Source organism: Oncorhynchus kisutch, linkage group LG11, assembly GCF_002021735.2.
Source record: "Oncorhynchus kisutch isolate 150728-3 linkage group LG11, Okis_V2, whole genome shotgun sequence".
NCBI classification, from domain to species: domain Eukaryota; kingdom Metazoa; phylum Chordata; class Actinopteri; order Salmoniformes; family Salmonidae; genus Oncorhynchus; species Oncorhynchus kisutch.
In genome coordinates this window covers 88164643-88186296 of record NC_034184.2, presented here as the reverse complement: position 1 = coordinate 88186296, position 21654 = coordinate 88164643, and the positions used below count along the sequence as shown (strand labels likewise).

The 21654-nt window shown below is 45.8% G+C and overlaps 1 protein-coding gene across 2 annotated transcripts in view; it reads left to right on the top strand.

Annotated features, from left to right (window-relative positions):
* plod2 (procollagen-lysine, 2-oxoglutarate 5-dioxygenase 2) overlaps positions 1-21654 on the top strand; it is a 145278-nt gene that overhangs the window by 42955 nt on the left and 80669 nt on the right. For both annotated transcript variants that reach the window (XM_031836447.1, XM_031836446.1), the window contains exons 2-4: positions 2613-2704; positions 2820-2956; positions 14517-14680. In XM_031836447.1, the coding sequence (XP_031692307.1) occupies positions 2613-2704; positions 2820-2956; positions 14517-14680 (393 nt within the window). The remainder of the gene's footprint in view (positions 1-2612; positions 2705-2819; positions 2957-14516; positions 14681-21654) is intronic.

Sequence of the window (21654 nt, the reverse complement as noted above, 5' to 3'; positions counted from 1 at the left end):
CTAACGTGACAGTTATTAAGCTAACGTGACAGTTATTAGGCTAACATGACAGTTATTAAGCTAACGTGACAGTTATTAAGCTAACGTGACAGTTATTAAGCTAACGTGACAGTTATTAAGCTAACATGACAGTTATTAGGCTAACATGACAGTTATTAGGCTAACATGACAGTTATTAGGCTGATTAAACGTTACAGATTGAGAGGACACTTTAGCTGGCAAGACGTCGCACCCTGATGAAGACAGCTTGTCTGTCGAAACATTGGACATAAATATTTTTGCTTCTGAGCTCCTAGAGTGTGCGGCTCTCCTTCATTTTTGGGGGGGATGTGGCAAGGAGCATGTTATTTCCTCCACGTAAACTAGACCTAATGAACATCCTATGATTTGAACTATTTCTCGGTTGTTCGTTTGTTGCTTTACTAATCAGAACTCGACCTACTGTAGTTTTACAAACACTCAGAAAGTGATGTGTATTTTTTTGTAATCAAAATGTTTTCCACTGAGTTCCAGTTGGTGTGTTTTTGTTTTGGAAAGTTGTGTAAGACATCTATGTGCTAACTAAGTGTAACGGCTTTCTTCCACTGAAGGAGAGGAGGACCAAAATGCAGCGTGGTTAGAGTTCAACATGATTAATAAAGACTTACACGAGAACACTACCAAATACCAAAACAACAAATGTGAAAACCGAAACAGTCCTATCTGGTGCAATGACACAAAGACAGAAGACAATCACCCACAAAATACCCACAGAACATGGCTGCCTAAATATGGTTCCCAATCAGAGACAACAACAGACAGCTGCCTGTAATTGAGAACCAATCTTGGCAACCATACACATACAACACTACCTAGAAAGGAAAAAGCCCCATAAACATACAAAACCCCTAGGCCAGACAAAACACATAAATCCCCCATGTCACACCCTGACCTAACCAAGATAATAAAGAAAACAAAGATAACTAAGGTCAGGGCGTGACACTAAGATTCCTTCCTTCCCCCTAGAAACACAGGGGTTTTAATACAGTATTTGCGATTATGAACATTGCTCCATCCACTCAGGGAATGTTTTCGTAACATTTCTTTGGGACTGTTTCCGCAAACCCCATTGATGATTGACGATCAGAGCTGTTAACCGGCTAAACTTCCTGTACCTCTCTCTCTCTCTCTCTCACCCACTCTCTCCCCTCTGTATGTCTCTCTCTCTCTCTCTCTCTCTCTCTCTCTCTCTCTCTCGCCCACTCTCTCCCCTCTGTATGTCCCCCTCTCTCTCTCTCTCCCACCGTACCTCCCTCCCTTCCCCAGTTTCAGATCTGTTTGCATATGAGGATGTAACGCTGATTTCTGTATGGCCTCAGGAGGGAAATGTATGTAATAGCGGTCTGAGCCTCCCTCTTCTTTGGCCTGGTTTCATCCCTCCTTCCCTCTGCATGGTCCTGGTTTCATCCCTGCCTCTGCCTGTTCCTGGTCTGAGAACATGGAGGTCTGAGAACTTGAACTTGGAGGTCTGAGAACATGGAGGTCTGAGGACATGGAGGTGTGAGGACATGGAGGTCTGAGGACATGGAGGACTGAGGACATGGAGGTCTGAGAACATGGAGGTCTGAGAACATGGAGGTCTGAGAACATGGAGGTCTGAGAACATGGAGGTCTGAGAGCATGGAGGTCTGAGAACATGAACATGGAGGTCTGAGAACATGAACATGGAGGTCTGAGAACATGAACATGGAGGTCTGAGCACATGGAGCTCTGAGCACATGGAGCTCTGAGGACATGGAGGTCTGAGGACATGGAGCTCTGAGGACATGGAGCTCTGAGGACATGGAGCTCTGAGGACATGGAGCTCTGAGAACTTGGGTTCCTTCCCTTAAGTTCAAACCAAGAATGAAACATGACTGTTTATCTTAACATTTGTAATTCTACTGTCTAGAAATATGCTTTCATATGCAAATGAACCATGTTAGATTTATCTGATCTGTCCGTACATGAAGACATCCTATAGCTGAACCAGGCAGTCATCAATGTGTTGACATGAAGACATCCTATAGCTGAACCAGGCAGTCATCAATGTGTTGACATGAAGACATCCTATAGCTGAACCAGGCAGTCATCAATGTGTTGACATGAAGACATCCTATAGCTGAACCAGGCAGTCATCAATGTGTTGACATGAAGACATCCTATAGCTGAACCAGGCAGTCATCAATGTGTTGACATGTGTTGACATGAAGACATCCTATAGCATGTGTTGACATGAAGACATCCTATAGCTGAACCAGGCAGTCATCAATGTGTTGACACAGGTCTGTGGTTTGGTTAGGATCATGCTGGGAGGAACGGGATACCCACTACTTTATAGGGATAAAACAACATGTATATTTTCATGGAGCTGTTTCTTTAAATGGAGGCCAGAAGTCGGGGCAATAAAATTGTTTCTTTTTTTTTCTTATCCAAACATTTCACTATGGTAAGAACGAAGGCCTGCCCTGCAATTGGGTAAACCATTGACATGTCCAGACATCGAAACACTAAAAGTGATGAATGTCTGTCGGTATGATTATGATTACACATCTATTGATCTGGTTCAATGTTTATTTTCCTTTTCTTTACAGAGAAGTTGTTGGTCCTAACTGTTGCCACAGAGGAAACAGATGGTTATCTCCGATTCATGCAGTCAGCCAACTACTTCAACTACACTATCAAGGTAACGACCAAGCACCGTCTGTCTCTCTATTTGAGATCTACCACATTGACTAGACATTGTCTCTCTATTTGAGATCTACCACATTGACCCCTGACCTGATGTGACCCTCTTACAGGTGCTGGGCATGGGGGAGGAGTGGAGGGGTGGGGACGTGGGGCGTTCCATCGGAGGAGGACAGAAGGTGAGACTACTGAAGGAGGCCATGGAGGCACTGACTGACCAAGAAGACCTGGTGGTACTGTCTGTAGACAGGTAGGTTGACCTGGTGGTGCTGTCTGTAGACAGGTAGGTTGACCTGGGGGTACTGTCTGTAGACAGGTAGGTTGACCTGGGGGTACTGTCTGTAGACAGGTAGGTTGACCTGGGGGTACTGTCTGTAGACAGGTAGGTTGACCTGGTGGTGCTGTCTCTAGACAGGTAGGTTGACCTGGTGGTGCTGTCTCTAGACAGGTAGGTTGACCTGGGGGTACTGTCTCTAGACAGGTAGGTTGACCTGGTGGTACTGTCTGTAGACAGGTAGGTTGACCTGGGGGTACTGTCTCTAGACAGGTAGGTTGACCTGGTGGTACTGTCTGTAGACAGGTAGGTTGACCTGGGGGTACTGTCTGTAGACAGGTAGGTTGACCTGGGGGTACTGTCTGTAGACAGGTAGGTTGACCTGGGGGTACTGTCTGTAGACAGGTAGGTTGACCTGGTGGTACTGTCTCTAGACAGGTAGGTTGACCTGGGGGTACTGTCTGTAGACAGGTAGGTTGACCTGGGGGTACTGTCTGTAGACAGGTAGGTTGACCTGGGGGTACTGTCTGTAGACAGGTAGGTTGACCTGGTGGTGCTGTCTCTAGACAGGTAGGTTGACCTGGTGGTGCTGTCTCTAGACAGGTAGGTTGACCTGGGGGTACTGTCTCTAGACAGGTAGGTTGACCTGGTGGTACTGTCTGTAGACAGGTAGGTTGACCTGGGGGTACTGTCTCTAGACAGGTAGGTTGACCTGGTGGTACTGTCTGTAGACAGGTAGGTTGACCTGGGGGTACTGTCTGTAGACAGGTAGGTTGACCTGGGGGTACTGTCTGTAGACAGGTAGGTTGACCTGGGGGTACTGTCTGTAGACAGGTAGGTTGACCTGGTGGTACTGTCTCTAGACAGGTAGGTTGACCTGGGGGTACTGTCTGTAGACAGGTAGGTTGACCTGGGGGTACTGTCTGTAGACAGGTAGGTTGACCTGGGGGTACTGTCTGTAGACAGGTAGGTTGACCTGGGGGTACTGTCTCTAGATAGGTAGGTTGACCTGGTGGTACTGTCTCTAGACAGGTAGGTTGACCTGGGGGTACTGTCTCTAGACAGGTAGGTTGACCTGGTGGTGCTGTCTGTAGACAGGTAGGTTGACCTGGGGGTACTGTCTGTAGACAGGTAGGTTGACCTGGAGGTACTGTCTGTAGACAGGTAGGTTGACCTGGGGGTACTGTCTGTAGACAGGTAGGTTGACCTGGGGGTACTGTCTCTAGATAGGTAGGTTGACCTGGTGGTACTGTCTCTAGACAGGTAGGTTGACCTGGGGGTACTGTCTCTAGACAGGTAGGTTGACCTGGTGGTGCTGTCTGTAGACAGGTAGGTTGACCTGGGGGTACTGTCTGTAGACAGGTAGGTTGACCTGGGGGTACTGTCTGTAGACAGGTAGGTTGACCTGGGGGTACTGTCTGTAGACAGGTAGGTTGACCTGGTGGTGCTGTCTCTAGACAGGTAGGTTGACCTGGTGGTGCTGTCTCTAGACAGGTAGGTTGACCTGGGGGTACTGTCTCTAGACAGGTAGGTTGACCTGGTGGTACTGTCTGTAGACAGGTAGGTTGACCTGGGGGTACTGTCTCTAGACAGGTAGGTTGACCTGGTGGTACTGTCTGTAGACAGGTAGGTTGACCTGGGGGTACTGTCTGTAGACAGGTAGGTTGACCTGGGGGTACTGTCTGTAGACAGGTAGGTTGACCTGGGGGTACTGTCTGTAGACAGGTAGGTTGACCTGGTGGTACTGTCTCTAGACAGGTAGGTTGACCTGGGGGTACTGTCTGTAGACAGGTAGGTTGACCTGGGGGTACTGTCTGTAGACAGGTAGGTTGACCTGGGGGTACTGTCTGTAGACAGGTAGGTTGACCTGGTGGTGCTGTCTCTAGACAGGTAGGTTGACCTGGTGGTGCTGTCTCTAGACAGGTAGGTTGACCTGGGGGTACTGTCTCTAGACAGGTAGGTTGACCTGGTGGTACTGTCTGTAGACAGGTAGGTTGACCTGGGGGTACTGTCTCTAGACAGGTAGGTTGACCTGGTGGTACTGTCTGTAGACAGGTAGGTTGACCTGGGGGTACTGTCTGTAGACAGGTAGGTTGACCTGGGGGTACTGTCTGTAGACAGGTAGGTTGACCTGGGGGTACTGTCTGTAGACAGGTAGGTTGACCTGGTGGTACTGTCTCTAGACAGGTAGGTTGACCTGGGGGTACTGTCTGTAGACAGGTAGGTTGACCTGGGGGTACTGTCTGTAGACAGGTAGGTTGACCTGGGGGTACTGTCTGTAGACAGGTAGGTTGACCTGGGGGTACTGTCTCTAGATAGGTAGGTTGACCTGGTGGTACTGTCTCTAGACAGGTAGGTTGACCTGGGGGTACTGTCTCTAGACAGGTAGGTTGACCTGGGGTACTGTCTCTAGACAGGTAGGTTGACCTGGTGGTACTGTCTGTAGACAGGTAGGTTGACCTGGGGGTACTGTCTGTAGACAGGTAGGTTGACCTGGAGGTACTGTCTGTAGACAGGTAGGTTGACCTGGTGGTACTGTCTGTAGACAGGTAGGTTGACCTGGTGGTACTGTCTATAGACAGGTAGGATGGCCTGGGGTAGTACTGTCTATAGACCGGTAGGATGACCCGGGTAGTACTGGGGTAGTACTGTCTATAGACAGGTAGGATGGCCTGGGGTAGTACTGGGGTAGTCCTGTCTATAGACCGGTAGGATGACCCGGGTAGTACTGGGGTAGTACTGTCTATAGACAGGTAGGATGGCCTGGGGTAGTACTGGGGTAGTACTGTCTATAGACAGGTAGGATGGCCTGGGGTAGTATTGGGGTAGTACTGTCTATAGACAGGTACAATGGCCTGGGGTAGTACTGGGGTAGTCCTGTCTATAGACAGGTAGGATGGCCTGGGGTAGTATTGGGGTAGTACTGTCTATAGACAGGTAGGATGGCCTGGGGTAGTACTGGGGTAGTACTGTCTATAGACCGGTAGGATGACCCGGGTAGTACTGGGGTAGTACTGTCTATAGACAGGTAGGATGGCCTGGGGTAGTACTGTCTATAGACCGGTAGGATGGCCTGGGGTAGTCCTGTCTATAGACCGGTAGGATGGCCTGGGGTAGTACTGTCTATAGACAGGTAGGATGGCCTGGGGTAGTACTGGGGTAGTACTGTCTATAGACCGGTAGGATGACCCGGGTAGTACTGGGGTAGTACTGTCTATAGACAGGTAGGATGGCCTGGGGTAGTACTGGGGTAGTACTGTCTATAGACCGGTAGGATGACCCGGGTAGTACTGGGGTAGTCCTGTCTATAGACAGGTAGGATGACCCGGGTAGTACTGGGGTAGTCCTGTCTATAGACCGGTAGGATGGCCTGGGGTAGTACTGGGGTAGTACTGTCTATAGACCGGTAGGATGGCCTGGGGTAGTACTGTCTATAGACCGGTAGGATGGCCTGGGGTAGTATTGGGGTAGTACTGTCTATAGACAGGTAGGATGGCCTGGGGTAGTATTGGGGTAGTACTGTCTATAGACCGGTAGGATGGCCTGGGGTAGTCCTGTCTATAGACCAGTAGGATGGCCTGGGGTAGTACTGTCTATAGACCGGTAGGATGGCCTGGGGTAGTACTGTCTATAGACCGGTAGGATGGCCTGGGGTAGTACTGTCTATTGACAGGTAGGATGACCCGGGTAGTATTGGGGTAGTACTGTCTATAGACAGGTAGGATGGCCTGGGGTAGTACTGTCTATAGACAGGTAGGATGGCCTGGGGTAGTACTGTCTATAGACAGGTAGGATGACCTGGGGTAGTACTGTCTATAGACAGGTAGGATGGCCTGGGGTAGTACTGTCTATAGACAGGTAGGAGGGCCTGGGGTAGTACTGTCTATAGACCGGTAGGATGACCCGGGTAGTACTGGGGTAGTCCTGTCTATAGACATGTAGGATGGCCTGGGGTAGTCCTGTCTGTTGACAGGTAGGATGGCCTGGGGTAGTACTGTCTGTTGACATGTGGGGATGTTACCAGGATAGGATATCGTGGTACTGCACAGCACAGAGAATACAGGAATCAAGTTCCTAGTTATGTAGTAATTACCAAGCTATTGCTTTGAGATTGAAATGGGCCAAATGTCTACTATGAAAATGCACTAGTTACCTTCTAGCTAAAACAGCATTCAGTACCTTGTTTTCCTGGAAGATTTGTTGTCCTGGAATCTGACCACTAAGGCTGTGGGTTCAGGGAGTTTCTCCATATTGGACACAGATGTCCCTTAAACCATCTCCTGCGATTAGCCAAACAAACCCTAAATCCTCCTGCGATTAGCCAAACAAACCCTAAACCCTCCTGCAGTTAGCCAAACAAACCCTAAACCCTCCTGCAGTTAGCCAAACAAACACTAACCCCTCCTGTAATTAACAAACCCTCAGCCCTCTTGCAATCAGCCAATAGTGTGAAGAATCACTTACCTCCACATTATGACTGTTTGGCTGATCAGTAAGGTATGGGTTAGGGGCTAAGGTTAGGGCTACTGGCTGGCTGCTATATGGCTGACCAATAGGGTTAGGGCTACTGGCTGGCTGCTGTATGGCTGACCAATAGGGTTAGGGCTACTGGCTGACTGCTGTATGGCTGACCAATAGGGTTAGGGCTACTGGCTGGCTGCTATATGGCTGACCAGTAGGGCTAGGTATCCATAACAAGGCTTAGGCATCACCGATGTCGTATACCAATCTTTATAGTCTCGTATCCATAACAAGGCTTAGGCATCACCGATGTCGTATACCAATCTTTATAGTCTCGTATCCATAACAAGGCTTAGGCATCACCGATGTCGTATACCAATCTTTATAGTCTCGTATCCATAACAAGGCTTAGGCATCACCGATGTCGTATACCAATCTTTATAGTCTCGTATCCATAACAAGGCTTAGGCATCACCGATGTCGTATACCAATCTTTATAGTCTCGTATCCATAACAAGGCTTAGGCATCACCGATGTCGTATACCAATCTTTATAGTCTCGTATCCATAACAAGGCTTAGGCATCACCGATGTCGTATACCAATCTTTATAGTCTCGTATCCATAACAAGGCTTAGGCATCACCGATGTCGTATACCAATCTTTATAGTCTCGTATCCATAACAAGGCTTAGGCATCACCGATGTCGTATACCAATCTTTATAGTCTCGTATCCATAACAAGGCTTAGGCATCACCGATGTCGTATACCAATCTTTATAGTCTCGTATCCATAACAAGGCTTAGGCATCACCGATGTCGTATACCAATCTTTATAGTCTCGTATCCATAACAAGGCTTAGGCATCGCCGATGTCGTATACCAATCTTTATAGTCTCGTATCCATAACAAGGCTTAGGCATCACCGATGTCGTATACCAATCTTTATAGTCTCGTATCCATAACAAGGCTTAGGCATCACCGATGTCGTATACCAATCTGTATAGTCTCGTATCCATTACAAGGCTTAGGCATCACCGATGTCGTATACCAATCTTTATAGTCTCGTATCCATAACAAGGCTTAGGCATCACCGATGTCGTATACCAATCTTTATAGTCTCGTATCCATAACAAGGCTTAGGCATCACCGATGTCGTATACCAATCTTTATAGTCTCGTATCCATAACAAGGCTTAGGCATCACCGATGTCGTATACCAATCTTTATAGTCTCGTATCCATAACAAGGCTTAGGCATCACCGATGTCGTATACCAATCTTTATAGTCTCGTATCCATAACAAGGCTTAGGCATCCCCGATGTCGTATACCAATCTTTATAGTCTCGTATCCATAACAAGGCTTAGGCATCACCGATGTCGTATACCAATCTTTATAGTCTCGTATCCATAACAAGGCTTAGGCATCACCGATGTCGTATACCAATCTTTATAGTCTCGTATCCATAACAAGGCTTAGGCATCCCCGATGTCGTATACCAATCTTTATAGTCTCGTATCCATAACAAGGCTTAGGCATCACCGATGTCGTATACCAATCTTTATAGTCTCGTATCCATAACAAGGCTTAGGCATCACCGATGTCGTATACCAATCTTTATAGTCTCGTATCCATAACAAGGCTTAGGCATCACCGATGTCGTATACCAATCTTTATAGTCTCGTATCCATAACAAGGCTTAGGCATCCCCTGTTGTCCCAAAACCTCCCAAATGTCACCTTTTTTAAAAGGCTTTATTTTCATCCATATAACTTATATAACTCATTATTTAGTGTAGACAATCATTTGGTCAGCCATACAGCAGTTGTCATGAGTGTTTGAGATTAGGTCCCTGAATAGCAAAAAAAAAACTGTCTTTAAATAAAAGTATGTTTATAGCATTATTATAAGAATGTCTAACAGGTGGCCCTGTCTCATCATTTCACAAGCTGACAGCCTTCCAGAGTCAGGGCCATAAAAGACCCAAGGTCACGCAACTCCCCCTCCCCCTCTGCAACAGCCATCAGCCCAGAAGCATTGCTTTGGCAATGTTAACATATGTTTCCTATGACAATAAAGTCCTTGAATTGAAAAAAATAAGGATCTCGCTCCCCTGAACTGACCAATCAGCAGTGAGGAGGCTTGTCACTCTGATGCCTTGAACACCTCAACCAATCCATCAACCAATCCATTCTACCAGAGGCATGGTAATAGGACCAGTGGCGTTCTATCAGAGGGATGGTAATAGGACCAGTGGCGTTCTATCAGAGGGATGGTAATAGGACCAGTGGCGTTCTATCAGAGGGATGGTAATAGGACCAGTGGCGTTCTATCAGAGGGATGGTAATAGGACCAGTGGTGTTCTATCAGAGAGATGGTAATAGGACCAGTGTTGTTCTATCAGAGGGATGGTAATAGGACCAGTGGTGTTCTATCAGAGGGATGGTAATAGGACCAGTGGTGTTCTATCAGAGGGATGGTAATAGGACCAGTGGTGTTCTATCAGAGGGATGGTAATAGGACCAGTGGTGTTCTATCAGAGGGATGGTAATAGGACCAGTGGTGTTCTATCAGAGAGATGGTAATAGGACCAGTGGTGTTCTATCAGAAGGATGGTAATAGGACCAGTGGTGTTCTATCAGAGGGATGGTAATAGGACCAGTGGTGTTCTATCAGAGGGATGGTAATAGGACCAGTGGTGTTCTATCAGAGGGATGGTAATAGGACCAGTGGTGTTCTATCAGAGGGATGGTAATAGGACCAGTGGCGTTCTATCAGAGGGATGGTAATAGGACCAGTGGCGTTCTATCAGAGGGATGGTAATAGGACCAGTGGTGTTCTATCAGAGAGATGGTAATAGGACCAGTGTTGTTCTATCAGAGGGATGGTAATAGGACCAGTGGTGTTCTATCAGAGGGATGGTAATAGGACCAGTGGTGTTCTATCAGAGGGATGGTAATAGGACCAGTGGTGTTCTATCAGAGGGATGGTAATAGGACCAGTGGTGTTCTATCAGAGAGGTGGTAATAGGACCAGTGGTGTTCTATCAGAGAGATGGTAATAGGACCAGTGGCGTTCTATCAGAGGGATGGTAATAGGACCAGTGGTGTTCTATCAGAGAGATGGTAATAGGACCAGTGTTGTTCTATCAGAGGGATGGTAATAGGACCAGTGGTGTTCTATCAGAGGGATGGTAATAGGACCAGTGGTGTTCTATCAGAGGGATGGTAATAGGACCAGTGGTGTTCTATCAGAGGGATGGTAATAGGACCAGTGGTGTTCTATCAGAGGGATGGTAATAGGACCAGTGGTGTTCTATCAGAGAGGTGGTAATAGGACCAGTGGTTTTCTATCAGAGGGATGGTAATAGGACCAGTGGTGTTCTATCAGAGGGATGGTAATAGGACCAGTGGTGTTCTATCAGAGAGATGGTAATAGGACCAGTGGTGTTCTATCAGAGGGATGGTAATAGGACCAGTGGTGTTCTATCAGAGGGATGGTAATAGGACCAGTGGTGTTCTATCAGAGGGATGGTAATAGGACCAGTGGTGTTCTATCAGAGGGATGGTAATAGGACCAGTGGTGTTCTATCAGAGGGATGGTAATAGGACCAGTGGTGTTCTATCAGAGGGATGGTAATAGGACCTATAATGTATTACAACCTTTAGCACCTGCGGAAGTCCTGCCAGGCTCAGATAGGAAGGAATGGGACAAAGCACTAGGGATATTGTCCTTCTTCTACTGTACATCTGGTGTGTTAATATCACAAATAAAAAGAAATAACAAAAATAGGTATTAGGTGAACAATAGATATGTAAAGAAACAAAACAACAGTAAAAAGACAGTGAAAAATAACAGTTGTGAGGCTATATACAGTATCAAAGCTATAACAGTAGTGAGGCTATAACAGTAGCGATGCTATAACAGTAGTGAGGCTATAACAGTAGTGAGGCTATAACAGTAGCGATGCTATATACAGTAGTGAGGCTATAACAGTAGCGATGCTATAACAGTAGTGAGGCTATAACAGTAGTGAGGCTATAACAGTAGCGATGCTATATACAGTAGTGAGGCTATAACAGTAGCGATGCTATATACAGTAGCGATGCTATATACAGTAGTGAGGCTATAACAGTAGCGATGCTATATACAGTAGTGAGGCTATAACAGTAGCGATGCTATATACAGTAGTGAGGCTATAACAGTAGTGAGGCTATATACACTATCAAAGCTATAACAGTAGTGAGGCTATAACAGTAGCGATGCTATATACAGTAGTGAGGCTATAACAGTAGCGATGCTATATACAGTAGTGAGGCTATAACAGTAGCGATGCTATATACAGTAGTGAGGCTATAACAGTAGCGATGCTATATACAGTAGTGAGGCTATAACAGTAGCGATGCTATATACAGTAGCGAGGCTTTATACAGACACCAGTTAGCCAGGATTATTGAGGTAGTATGTACATGTAGAAATGGTTAAAGTGACTATGCATATATGATGAACAGAGAATTGCAGTATTGTAAAAGAGGGGTTGGCGGGTGGCGGGGGGTGGGTGGCAGATAGTCCGGGTAGCCATTTGATTACCCTTTCAGGAGTCTTATGGCTTGGGGGTAAAAACTGTTGTGAAGTCTTTTTGTCCTAGACTTGGCACTCTGGTACCGCTTGTCATGCGGTAGTAGAGAGAACAATCTATGACTGACAATTTTTAGGGCCTTCCTCTGACACCGCCTGGTGTAGAAGTCCTGGATGGCAGGCAGTGATGTACTGCGCCGTACGCACTACCGTCTGTAGTGCCTTGCAGTCGGAGGCCCGAGCAGTTGCCGTACCAGGCAGTGATGCAACTGGTTAGGATGTTCTCGATGTTGCAGCTGTATAACTTTTTTGAGGATCTCAGGACCCATGCCAAATCTTTTTTTGTTTCCTGAGGGGGAATAGGCTTTGTCGTGCCCTCTTCACAACTGTCTTGGTGTGTTTGGACAATTCTAGTTTGTTGGTGATGTGGACACCAAGGAACCTGCTCGACTACAGCCCCGTCGGTGAAAACAGGGGTGTGCTCGGTCTTCCTTTTCCTGTAGTCCACAATTTAGTCTTGGTTACGTTGAGGGATAGGTTGTTATTCTGGCACCACCCGGCCGGGTCTCTGACCTCCTCCCTATAGGCTGTCTCGTTGTTGTTGGTGATCAGGCCTACCACTGTTGTGTTGTCTGCAAACTTAATGATGGTGTTGGAGTTGTGCTTGGCCACGCAGTCATGGATGAACAGGGTGTACAGGAGGGGACTGAGCACGCACCCCTGAGGGGCTCCAGTGTTGAGGATCAGCATGGTGGATGTGTTGCTACCTACCCTCATCACCTAAGTGCGGCCCGACAGGAAGTCCAGGGTCCAGTTGCAGTCCTGAGGTGTTTAGTCCCAGGATCCTTAGCTTATTGATGAGCTTTGAGGACGCTATGGTGTTGAATGCTGAGCTGTCGTTAATGAATAGCATTCTCACGTAGGTGTTCCTTTTGTCCAGGTGGGAAAGGGCAATGTGGAGTGCAATAGAGAGTGCATCATCTGTGGATAGGTTTGGGTGGAATGCAAATTGGAGTGGGTCTAGGGTTTCTGGGATAATGGTTTTGATGTGAGCCATTAACAGCCTTTCAAAGTACTTGATGGATACAGACGTGAGTGCTACGGGTCTGTAGTCATTTAGGCAGGCTGCCTCAGTGTTCTTGGGCACAGGGACTATGGTGGTCTTCTTGACACATGTTGGTATTACAGACTTAATCAGGGATATGTTGAAAATGTCAGTGAAGACACCTGCCAGTTGGTCAGCACATGCCCCGGGCACACGTCCTGGTAGTCCGTTTGGCCCCGTAGCCTTGTGAATGTTGATCTGTTTAAAGGTGATACTACGGAGAGAGTGTTCACACCGGAACAGCTGATGCTCTTATGCATGCCTCAGTGTTGCTTGCCTCGAAGCGAGCATAGAAGTGATTTAGGTCGGCTTGTGTCACTGGGCTGCTTACGGCTGTGCTTCCCTTTTTAGTCTGTAATAGTTTGCAAGCCCACATAAGACGAGCGTCGGAGCCGGTGTAATATGATTCAATCTTAGCCCTGTATTGACACTTTGCCTGTTTGATGGTTCGTCGGAGGGCATAGCAGGATTTCTTATACGCTTCCGGGTTAGAGTCCCGCACCTTTAACTCAGTGCGAATGTTGCCTGTAATCCATGGCTTCTGGTGGGGGTATGTACGTACATTCACTGTGGGGACGACATCCTTGATGTACTTATTGAAAAAGCCTGTGGCTGATGTGGTGTATTCCTCGATGCCATTGGAAAAATCCCTGAACATGTTCCAGTCTGTGATAGCAAAGCAATCCTGTAGTTTAGCATCTGCTTCATCTGACCACTTTTTTATAGACTGATTCACTGCTGCTTCCTGCTTTCATTTTTGCTTGTAAACAGGAATCAGAAGGATAGGATTGTGGTCAGATTTACCAAATGGAGGGTGAGGGAGAGCTTTGTACTCGTCTCTGTGTGTGGAGTACAAGTGATCTATAATTCTTTTCCCTCCGGTTGCGCATTTAACATGTTGATAGAAATTAGGTATAACTGATTTAAGTTTCCCTGCATTAAAGTCTCTGGCCACTAGGAGCACCACTTCTGGGTAAGCTGTTTCCTGTTTGCTTATATGATATCACACTCATGGCTGACTGGTTATGAGGATTGATGAATCTGGCATCTTAATATGATTTGTGTTGGTGTTAGTTTGCTGTGTGTGTGTGTGTGTGTGTGTGTGTGTGTGTGTGTGTGTGTGTGTGTGTGTGTGTACACAGCTGATTCAAATAATCTATGTTTGATGATTTGTTTATTATCTATACCGAGTTTGGGAAACACTGTCAAATAGGGTATAAAACAAGTCAGAAAATGTCTGAACATTCTCTCTCTCTCTCTCCCTCCCTTTCTCCTCCCTCTCTCTCTCCCCCCTCTCTGTCGCTCTCTCGCCTCTATATCTCTGGCTCTCTTTCTCCCCCCTCTCTGTCTCCTCCCTCAATCTCTCTCTCTCTCCTCTTTCCCCCCTCTCTCCAGTTATGATCTTATCTTTGCCGGGGGACCTGAAGAAATCCTCAGGAAGTTCCAGGAAGCCAATCACAAGGTTCTGTTTGCCGCCGATGGTCTGATCTGGCCTGATAAACGCCTACAGGAGAAATACCCCTCTGTCCGCAGCGGCAAGCGTTTTCTCAACTCAGGAGGTGGGTTCAGAACTTTGTCACACTGCTGGAGCATCATGGGAGATTATGTTTACTGATTGGATATCACCTAGACCTATCTATAGTCTTAGCAGGTTTATGTTGGACTTATGATGCAGGGGTCAAGTGTTAGCTTTAGTTCTAGCTAGGGTCAAGTTCTGGTCTGGTGTGGTTATCTGTCTCTCTCTGGGGGAAATTGCCATTAGAGTAGCATTTCATTTAACCCCAGAGAACCCAGAGAACTCAATGGTAATTATTTTACACCAGAGAACATTCCTCTACATCAGAGAACATTCTTTTACACCAGAGAACATTCCTTTACACCAGAGACCATTCCTTTACACCAGAGAACATCCCTTCACACCAGAGAACATTCCTTTACACCAGAGAACATTCCTTTACACCAGAGAACATTCCTTTACACCAGAGAACATTCCTCTACATCAGAGAACATTCCTTTACACCCCAGAGTTTAGAGGAACCCAGATAACTTATTTTGTATTTTATTTTATAGTTTTATATACAGTACCAGTCAACAGTTTGGACACACATACTCATTCCAGGGTTTTTCTTTATTTTAACTCCTTTTTACATTGTAGAATAATATTGAAGACATCAACACTATGAAATAACACATATTGAATCATGTAGTAACCAAAAAAGTGTTAAAAAAATCAGAATATATTTTTGATTTTTGATCCTTCAAAGTGACCACACTTTGCCTTGATAACAGCTTTGCACACTCTTGGCATTCTCTCAACCAGCTTCACCTGGAATGCTTTTCTAACAGTCTTGAAGGAGTTCCCAAATATGCTGAGAACTTGTTGGATGCTTTTCCTTCAGTCTGTGGTCCAACTCATCCCAAATCATCTCAATTGGGTTGAGGTCGGGTGATTGTGGAGGCCAGGTCATCACTCCATCACTCTATTTGGTCAAATAGCCCGTACACAGCCTGAAAGTGTGTTGGATCATTGTCCTGTTGAAAAACAAATGATAGTCCCACTAAGCCCAAACCAGATGGGGTGGCGTATCGCTGCAGAATGCTGTGGTAGGCATGCTGGTTAAGTGTGTCTTGAATTCTAAATAAATCACTGACAGTGTCACCAGCAAAGCACCCCCACACCACCTCCTATCAACTGTGGGATCTTAAATAGACAGGTGTGTGCCTTTCCAAATAATTTCCAATCAATTAAATGTACCACAGGTGGACTCAAATCAAGTTGTAGAAACATGGATGATTAATGGGAACAGGATTCATCTGAGCTCAATTTTGAGTCTCACAGCAAAGGGTCTGAATACTGATGTAAATAAGGTATTTTTGTTGAGGTTCTTTATACATTTGCAAAATAAAAAAAAATAAAAACAGTTGTCGGTTTGTAATGGGCTAATGTTTGGTAAAAACCCAGCAGGGCCCCTAAATAAGATGGAGAACAAGCTATGAAGGAAAAAATCCTGGACTTTTGGGGCGATATTGTCAGAAATAATATCCCGATATGTAACTTTATATTTTCCCGTCATCACTAATGATTAGATAAATTGCAGATTCTGCAAAAGTTAAATGAATTCATCATCTTTTTTGATGTATCCTCTTCTTTTTGCCGGCTAAACAACCTTGAACAGATCCCGTTTGATTCATGGATGAGACACCACATTGACAGTAGGCTATCTTCCAGAGCCAGACAAGGCCCAGGGCCCAAGGCCCACACACACAAGGCCCAAAGCCCAGGGCCCAAGGCCCACACACAAGGCCCGAGGCCCAGGGCCCAAGGCCCTCACACAAGGCCCAAGGCCCAGGGCCCAAGGCCCACACACAAGGCCCAAGGCCCACACACAAGGCCCGAGGCCCAAGGCCCACACACGAGGCCCAGGGCCCAAGGCCCACACACAAGGCCCGAGGCCCAGGGCCCAAGGCCCACACACAAGGCCCAGGGCCCAGGGCACAAGGCCCACACACAAGGCCCAAGGCCCACACACAGTCTGCTCGCGATGGTAATTTCTGTAAATATTATGTTGGGGCTGGATCGAACCCTATTTAAAAAAAACACAACAGACAGACGTATAGACATGCAGGGGAATGATGCAGAGTTTCCAAGGTAGAATTTTAAGTATACAAAGCTCTCACTAATCACGCTTTCATCACTCTTTTTTTATTACTATCCCCATTGAACTGCCTTCTGTATGACATCATTCATACTATCCCCATTGAACTGCCTTCTGTATGACATCATTCATACTATCCCCATTGAATTGCCTTCTGTATGACATCATTCATACTATCCCCATTGAATTGCCTTCTGTATGACATCATTCATACTATCCCCATTGAACCACCCTTTTGTATGACATCATTCATACTATCCCCATTGAACCACCCTTTTGTATGACATCATTCATACTATCCCCATTGAATTGCCTTCTGTATGACATCATTCATACTGTCCCCATTGAACTGCCTTCTGTATGACATCATACGGGTCCTTTTGTCTCTTCCTCTAGCGTATTTACCACAGCTGTAAAGTAACCTACCCAACCCTGGTCATGACTATTTGAATAGCTATTTTATACTGTATAGCTCAAGGCCTGTTAGTATAGTAGCAGTGCAGTGTACTCCTCTTACAGAACACACTGACCACTGTAAGTGGTTGATGTCTATAACCACGTTCTCTATTGGGGGAATTCCAACCCCAGTCAAGCTTGGATAAATGGAACGTAAATTCCCTTTTGATGCACTTTTCTCTCAATGCATATTCTGACCTTGAATTGAATCATAGGAATATCATGCCCTTCACCCTCGATTGATTTGAGGTGGAGATCAAAGAGATGGAGGCGGAGGTGTGTCTACATACACGGTGCTGGGAATATTCTGATTTAATTCCCTCGTAATTCCACCATCTTTACGCGCGACGAAACGACAAATTGAAATCGAGCAACCTGTCGGGTTCCAAGTGGAACACCCCCCTACTTACATTTCTCCTGAAATGTATATCATACCTACTGTATACCCTCCATCATACCTACTGTATACCCTCCATCATACCTACTGTATACCCTCCATCATACCTACTGTATACCCTCCATCATACCTACTGTATACCCTCCATCATACCTACTGTATACCCTCCATCATACCTACTGTATACCCGCCATCATACCTGATGTATACCCTCCTTCATACCTACTGTATACCCTCCATCATACCTACTGTATACCCTCCATCATACCTGATGTATACCCTCCATCATACCTACTGTATACCCTCCATCATACCTACTGTATACCCTCCATCATACCTACTGTATACCCTCCATCATACCTACTGTATACCCTCCATCATACCTACTGTATACCCTCCATCATACCTACTGTATACCCTCCATCATACCTACTGTATACCCTCCATCATACCTACTGTATACCCTCCATCATACCTACTGTATACCTCCATCATACCTACTGTATACCCTCCATCATACCTACTGTAATACCCTCCATCATACCTACTGTATACCCTCCATCATACCTATGTATACCCTCCATCATACCTACTGTATACCCTCCATCATACCTCTGGATACCCTCCATCATACCTACTGTATACCCTCCCATCATACCTACTGTATACCTCCATCATACCTACTGTATACCCTCCATACATACCGACTGTATACACTCCATCATACCTACTGTATACCCTCCCATCATACCTACTGTATACACTCCATCATACCTACTGTATACACTCCATCATACTACTGTATACCCTCCATCATACCTACTGTATACCCTCCATCATACCTATGTAATACCCTCCATCATACACTACTGTATACCCTCCATCATACCTAACTGTATACCCTCCATCATACCTACTGTATACCCCTCCATCATACCTACTGTATACCCTCCATCATACCTACTGTATACCCTCCATCATACCTACTGTATACCCTCCATCATACCTACTGTATACCCTCCATCATACCTACTGTATACCCTCCATCATACCTACTGTATACCCTCCATCATACCCTTACTGTATACCCTCCCATCATACCTACTGGAATAACATCATTCTCCATGCTTTGTTATTTACAACTTAATAAAAACAACTATTGATAAGAGCTTGGTAAAATGAGTAAGCCGTTGGAGAAGGGATTGTCAATATAAATACAAATTGTTTTAAATGTATTGTAGCTTATCGTCACCCGGAGTTTGCGGTGACCGTATTACCGCCACACCGGTGGTCACGAGTCGGGAGGGGCAGTCAAATTCCACGCGACACCGTATTAGTCACGGTAATTAGGCGTCTCCAAGCTCTGATGCTGCTGATAGTCGTTAGTAGTCTACCAAACTTGCTAACTGCCTGGGTACTCAGCACTCTATTGTCCCTCGGATCACTCTGACATAAATGCAAATGTGATGGAAAATCTAATCAAAACACTTCATGAGCGCCCATGAGAGCTCATGTTGTACAACATTTCTATAGGCTATGCAATTGCGAGGGAAACAGAGTGATGGCCTCTGTTAAAAAGAGGAGGATCCCATCAGCTTTCTATAGGCTAGGCCGACTATACCTCTTTCTCAACTTTCCTAGTATGAAACACATTGCTTATCTTTACAACAGCAGTATAGCCTACCTGGCTGGCATGGTAATGAACCATAGGAAAAGTGTCCTCCATTCGCTACCAAAGTGCATAGATGACATGTATTTTTCCCCCTGCATGATATTGGTCCATTCGAAATCAAAACAAATTTCACAATATTACTAAGTGTTTGTAAAAGACAAGATTACATCCAGAATAGTCTGATGGGTGAATTATACGTATTGATCATCACTTTTTTCAAATCCTAGTTGCACACATCACGTAACCGAGGCCTATATGTTTTCATAAAGCTTGTTTCACAACTAAAGTGGCCAAATAACTTCGTAGATTAAGCACATTAATCTGCTTTAAAAGGGGTGTCGAGCCTAACTGAAATACATAGCAGAGCGTGAGGTTAGAGTTTTGAGGAAGAGCGTGAGGTTAGAGTTTTGAGGAAGAGCGTGAGGTTAGAGTTTTGAGGAAGAGCGTGAGGTTAGAGTTTTGAGGAAGGCGTGAGGTTAGAGTTTTGAGGAAGAGCGTGAGGTTAGAGTTTTGAGGAAGAGCGTGAGGTTAGAGTTTTGAGGAAGATTCATTTTCACCATAAAAATGCACGTTTTATAATAAAGCATTACATGCATAATGCATTTGAGGTCACTGTTGCACTACACCCTACACCTTATACTACACCCTACTACACCCTACACTACACCCTACACTACACCCTACACCTATACTACACCCTACACTACACCCTACACTACACCCTACACCTTATACTACACCCTACACTACACCCTACACTACACCCTACACTACACCCTACACCTTATACTACACCCTACACCTTATACTACACCTACACTACACCCTACACTTATACTACCCCTACACCTTATACTACACCCTACAATTATACTACACCCTACACCTTATACTACACCCTACACCTTATACTACACCCTAACCTTTACTACACCCTACACCTTATACTACACCCTACACCTTATACTACACCCTACACCTTATACTACAACCCTACACCTTATACTACACCCTACACCTTATACTACACCCTACACCTTATACTACACCCTACACCTTATACTAAACCCTACACCTTATACTACACCCTACACCTTATACTACACCCTACACCTTATACTACACCCTACACTACAACCTACACCTTATACTACACCCTACACCTTATACTAACACCTACACCTTATACTACACCCTACACCTTATACTACACCTACACTACACCCTACACCTTATACTACACCCTACACTACACCCTACACCTTATACTACACCCTACACTACACCCTACACTACACCCTACACCTTATACTACACCCTACACCTTATACTACACCCTACACTACACCCTACACTACCCCTACACTACCACCCTACACTACACCCTACACTACACCCTACACTACCCTACACTACACCCTACACTACACCCTACACCTTATACTACACCCTACACTACACCTTATACTACACCTACACTACACCCTACACTACACCCTACACCTTATACTACACCCTAAACTACACCTACACCTTATACTACCCTACACTACACCCTACACTACACCCTACACCCTATACTACACCCTACACTACACCCTACACTACACCTACACCCTACACCCTACACCTTATACTACACCCTACACTACACCCTACACTACACCCTACACCCTATACTACACCCTACACTACACCCTACACTACACCCTACACCCTACACCCTACACCCTACACTACACCCTACACACACCCTACACTACACCCTACACTACACCCTACACCTTATACTACACCCTACACTACACCCTACACTACACCCTAACCTTATACTACACCCTACACTACACCCTTACAATACCACCCTACACCTTATACTACACCCTACACTACACCCTACACTACACCCTACACCTTATACTACACCCTACACTCACACCCTACACTACACCCTACACTACACCCTACACTACACCCTACACTACACCCTACACCTTATACTACACCCTACACTACACTACCCTACACCCTACACCCTATACTACACCCTACACTACACCCTACACTACAACCCTACACCTTATACTACACCCTACACTACACCCTACACTACACCCTACACTACACCCTACACCTTATACTACACCTACACTACACCCTACACTACACCCTACACCTTATACTACACCCTACACTACACCCTACACTACACCCTACACTACACCCTACACCTTTATACTACACCCTACACTACACCCTACACTACACCCTACACTACACCCTACACTACACCCTACACTACACCCTACACTACACCCTACACTACACCCTACACCTTATACTACACCCTAC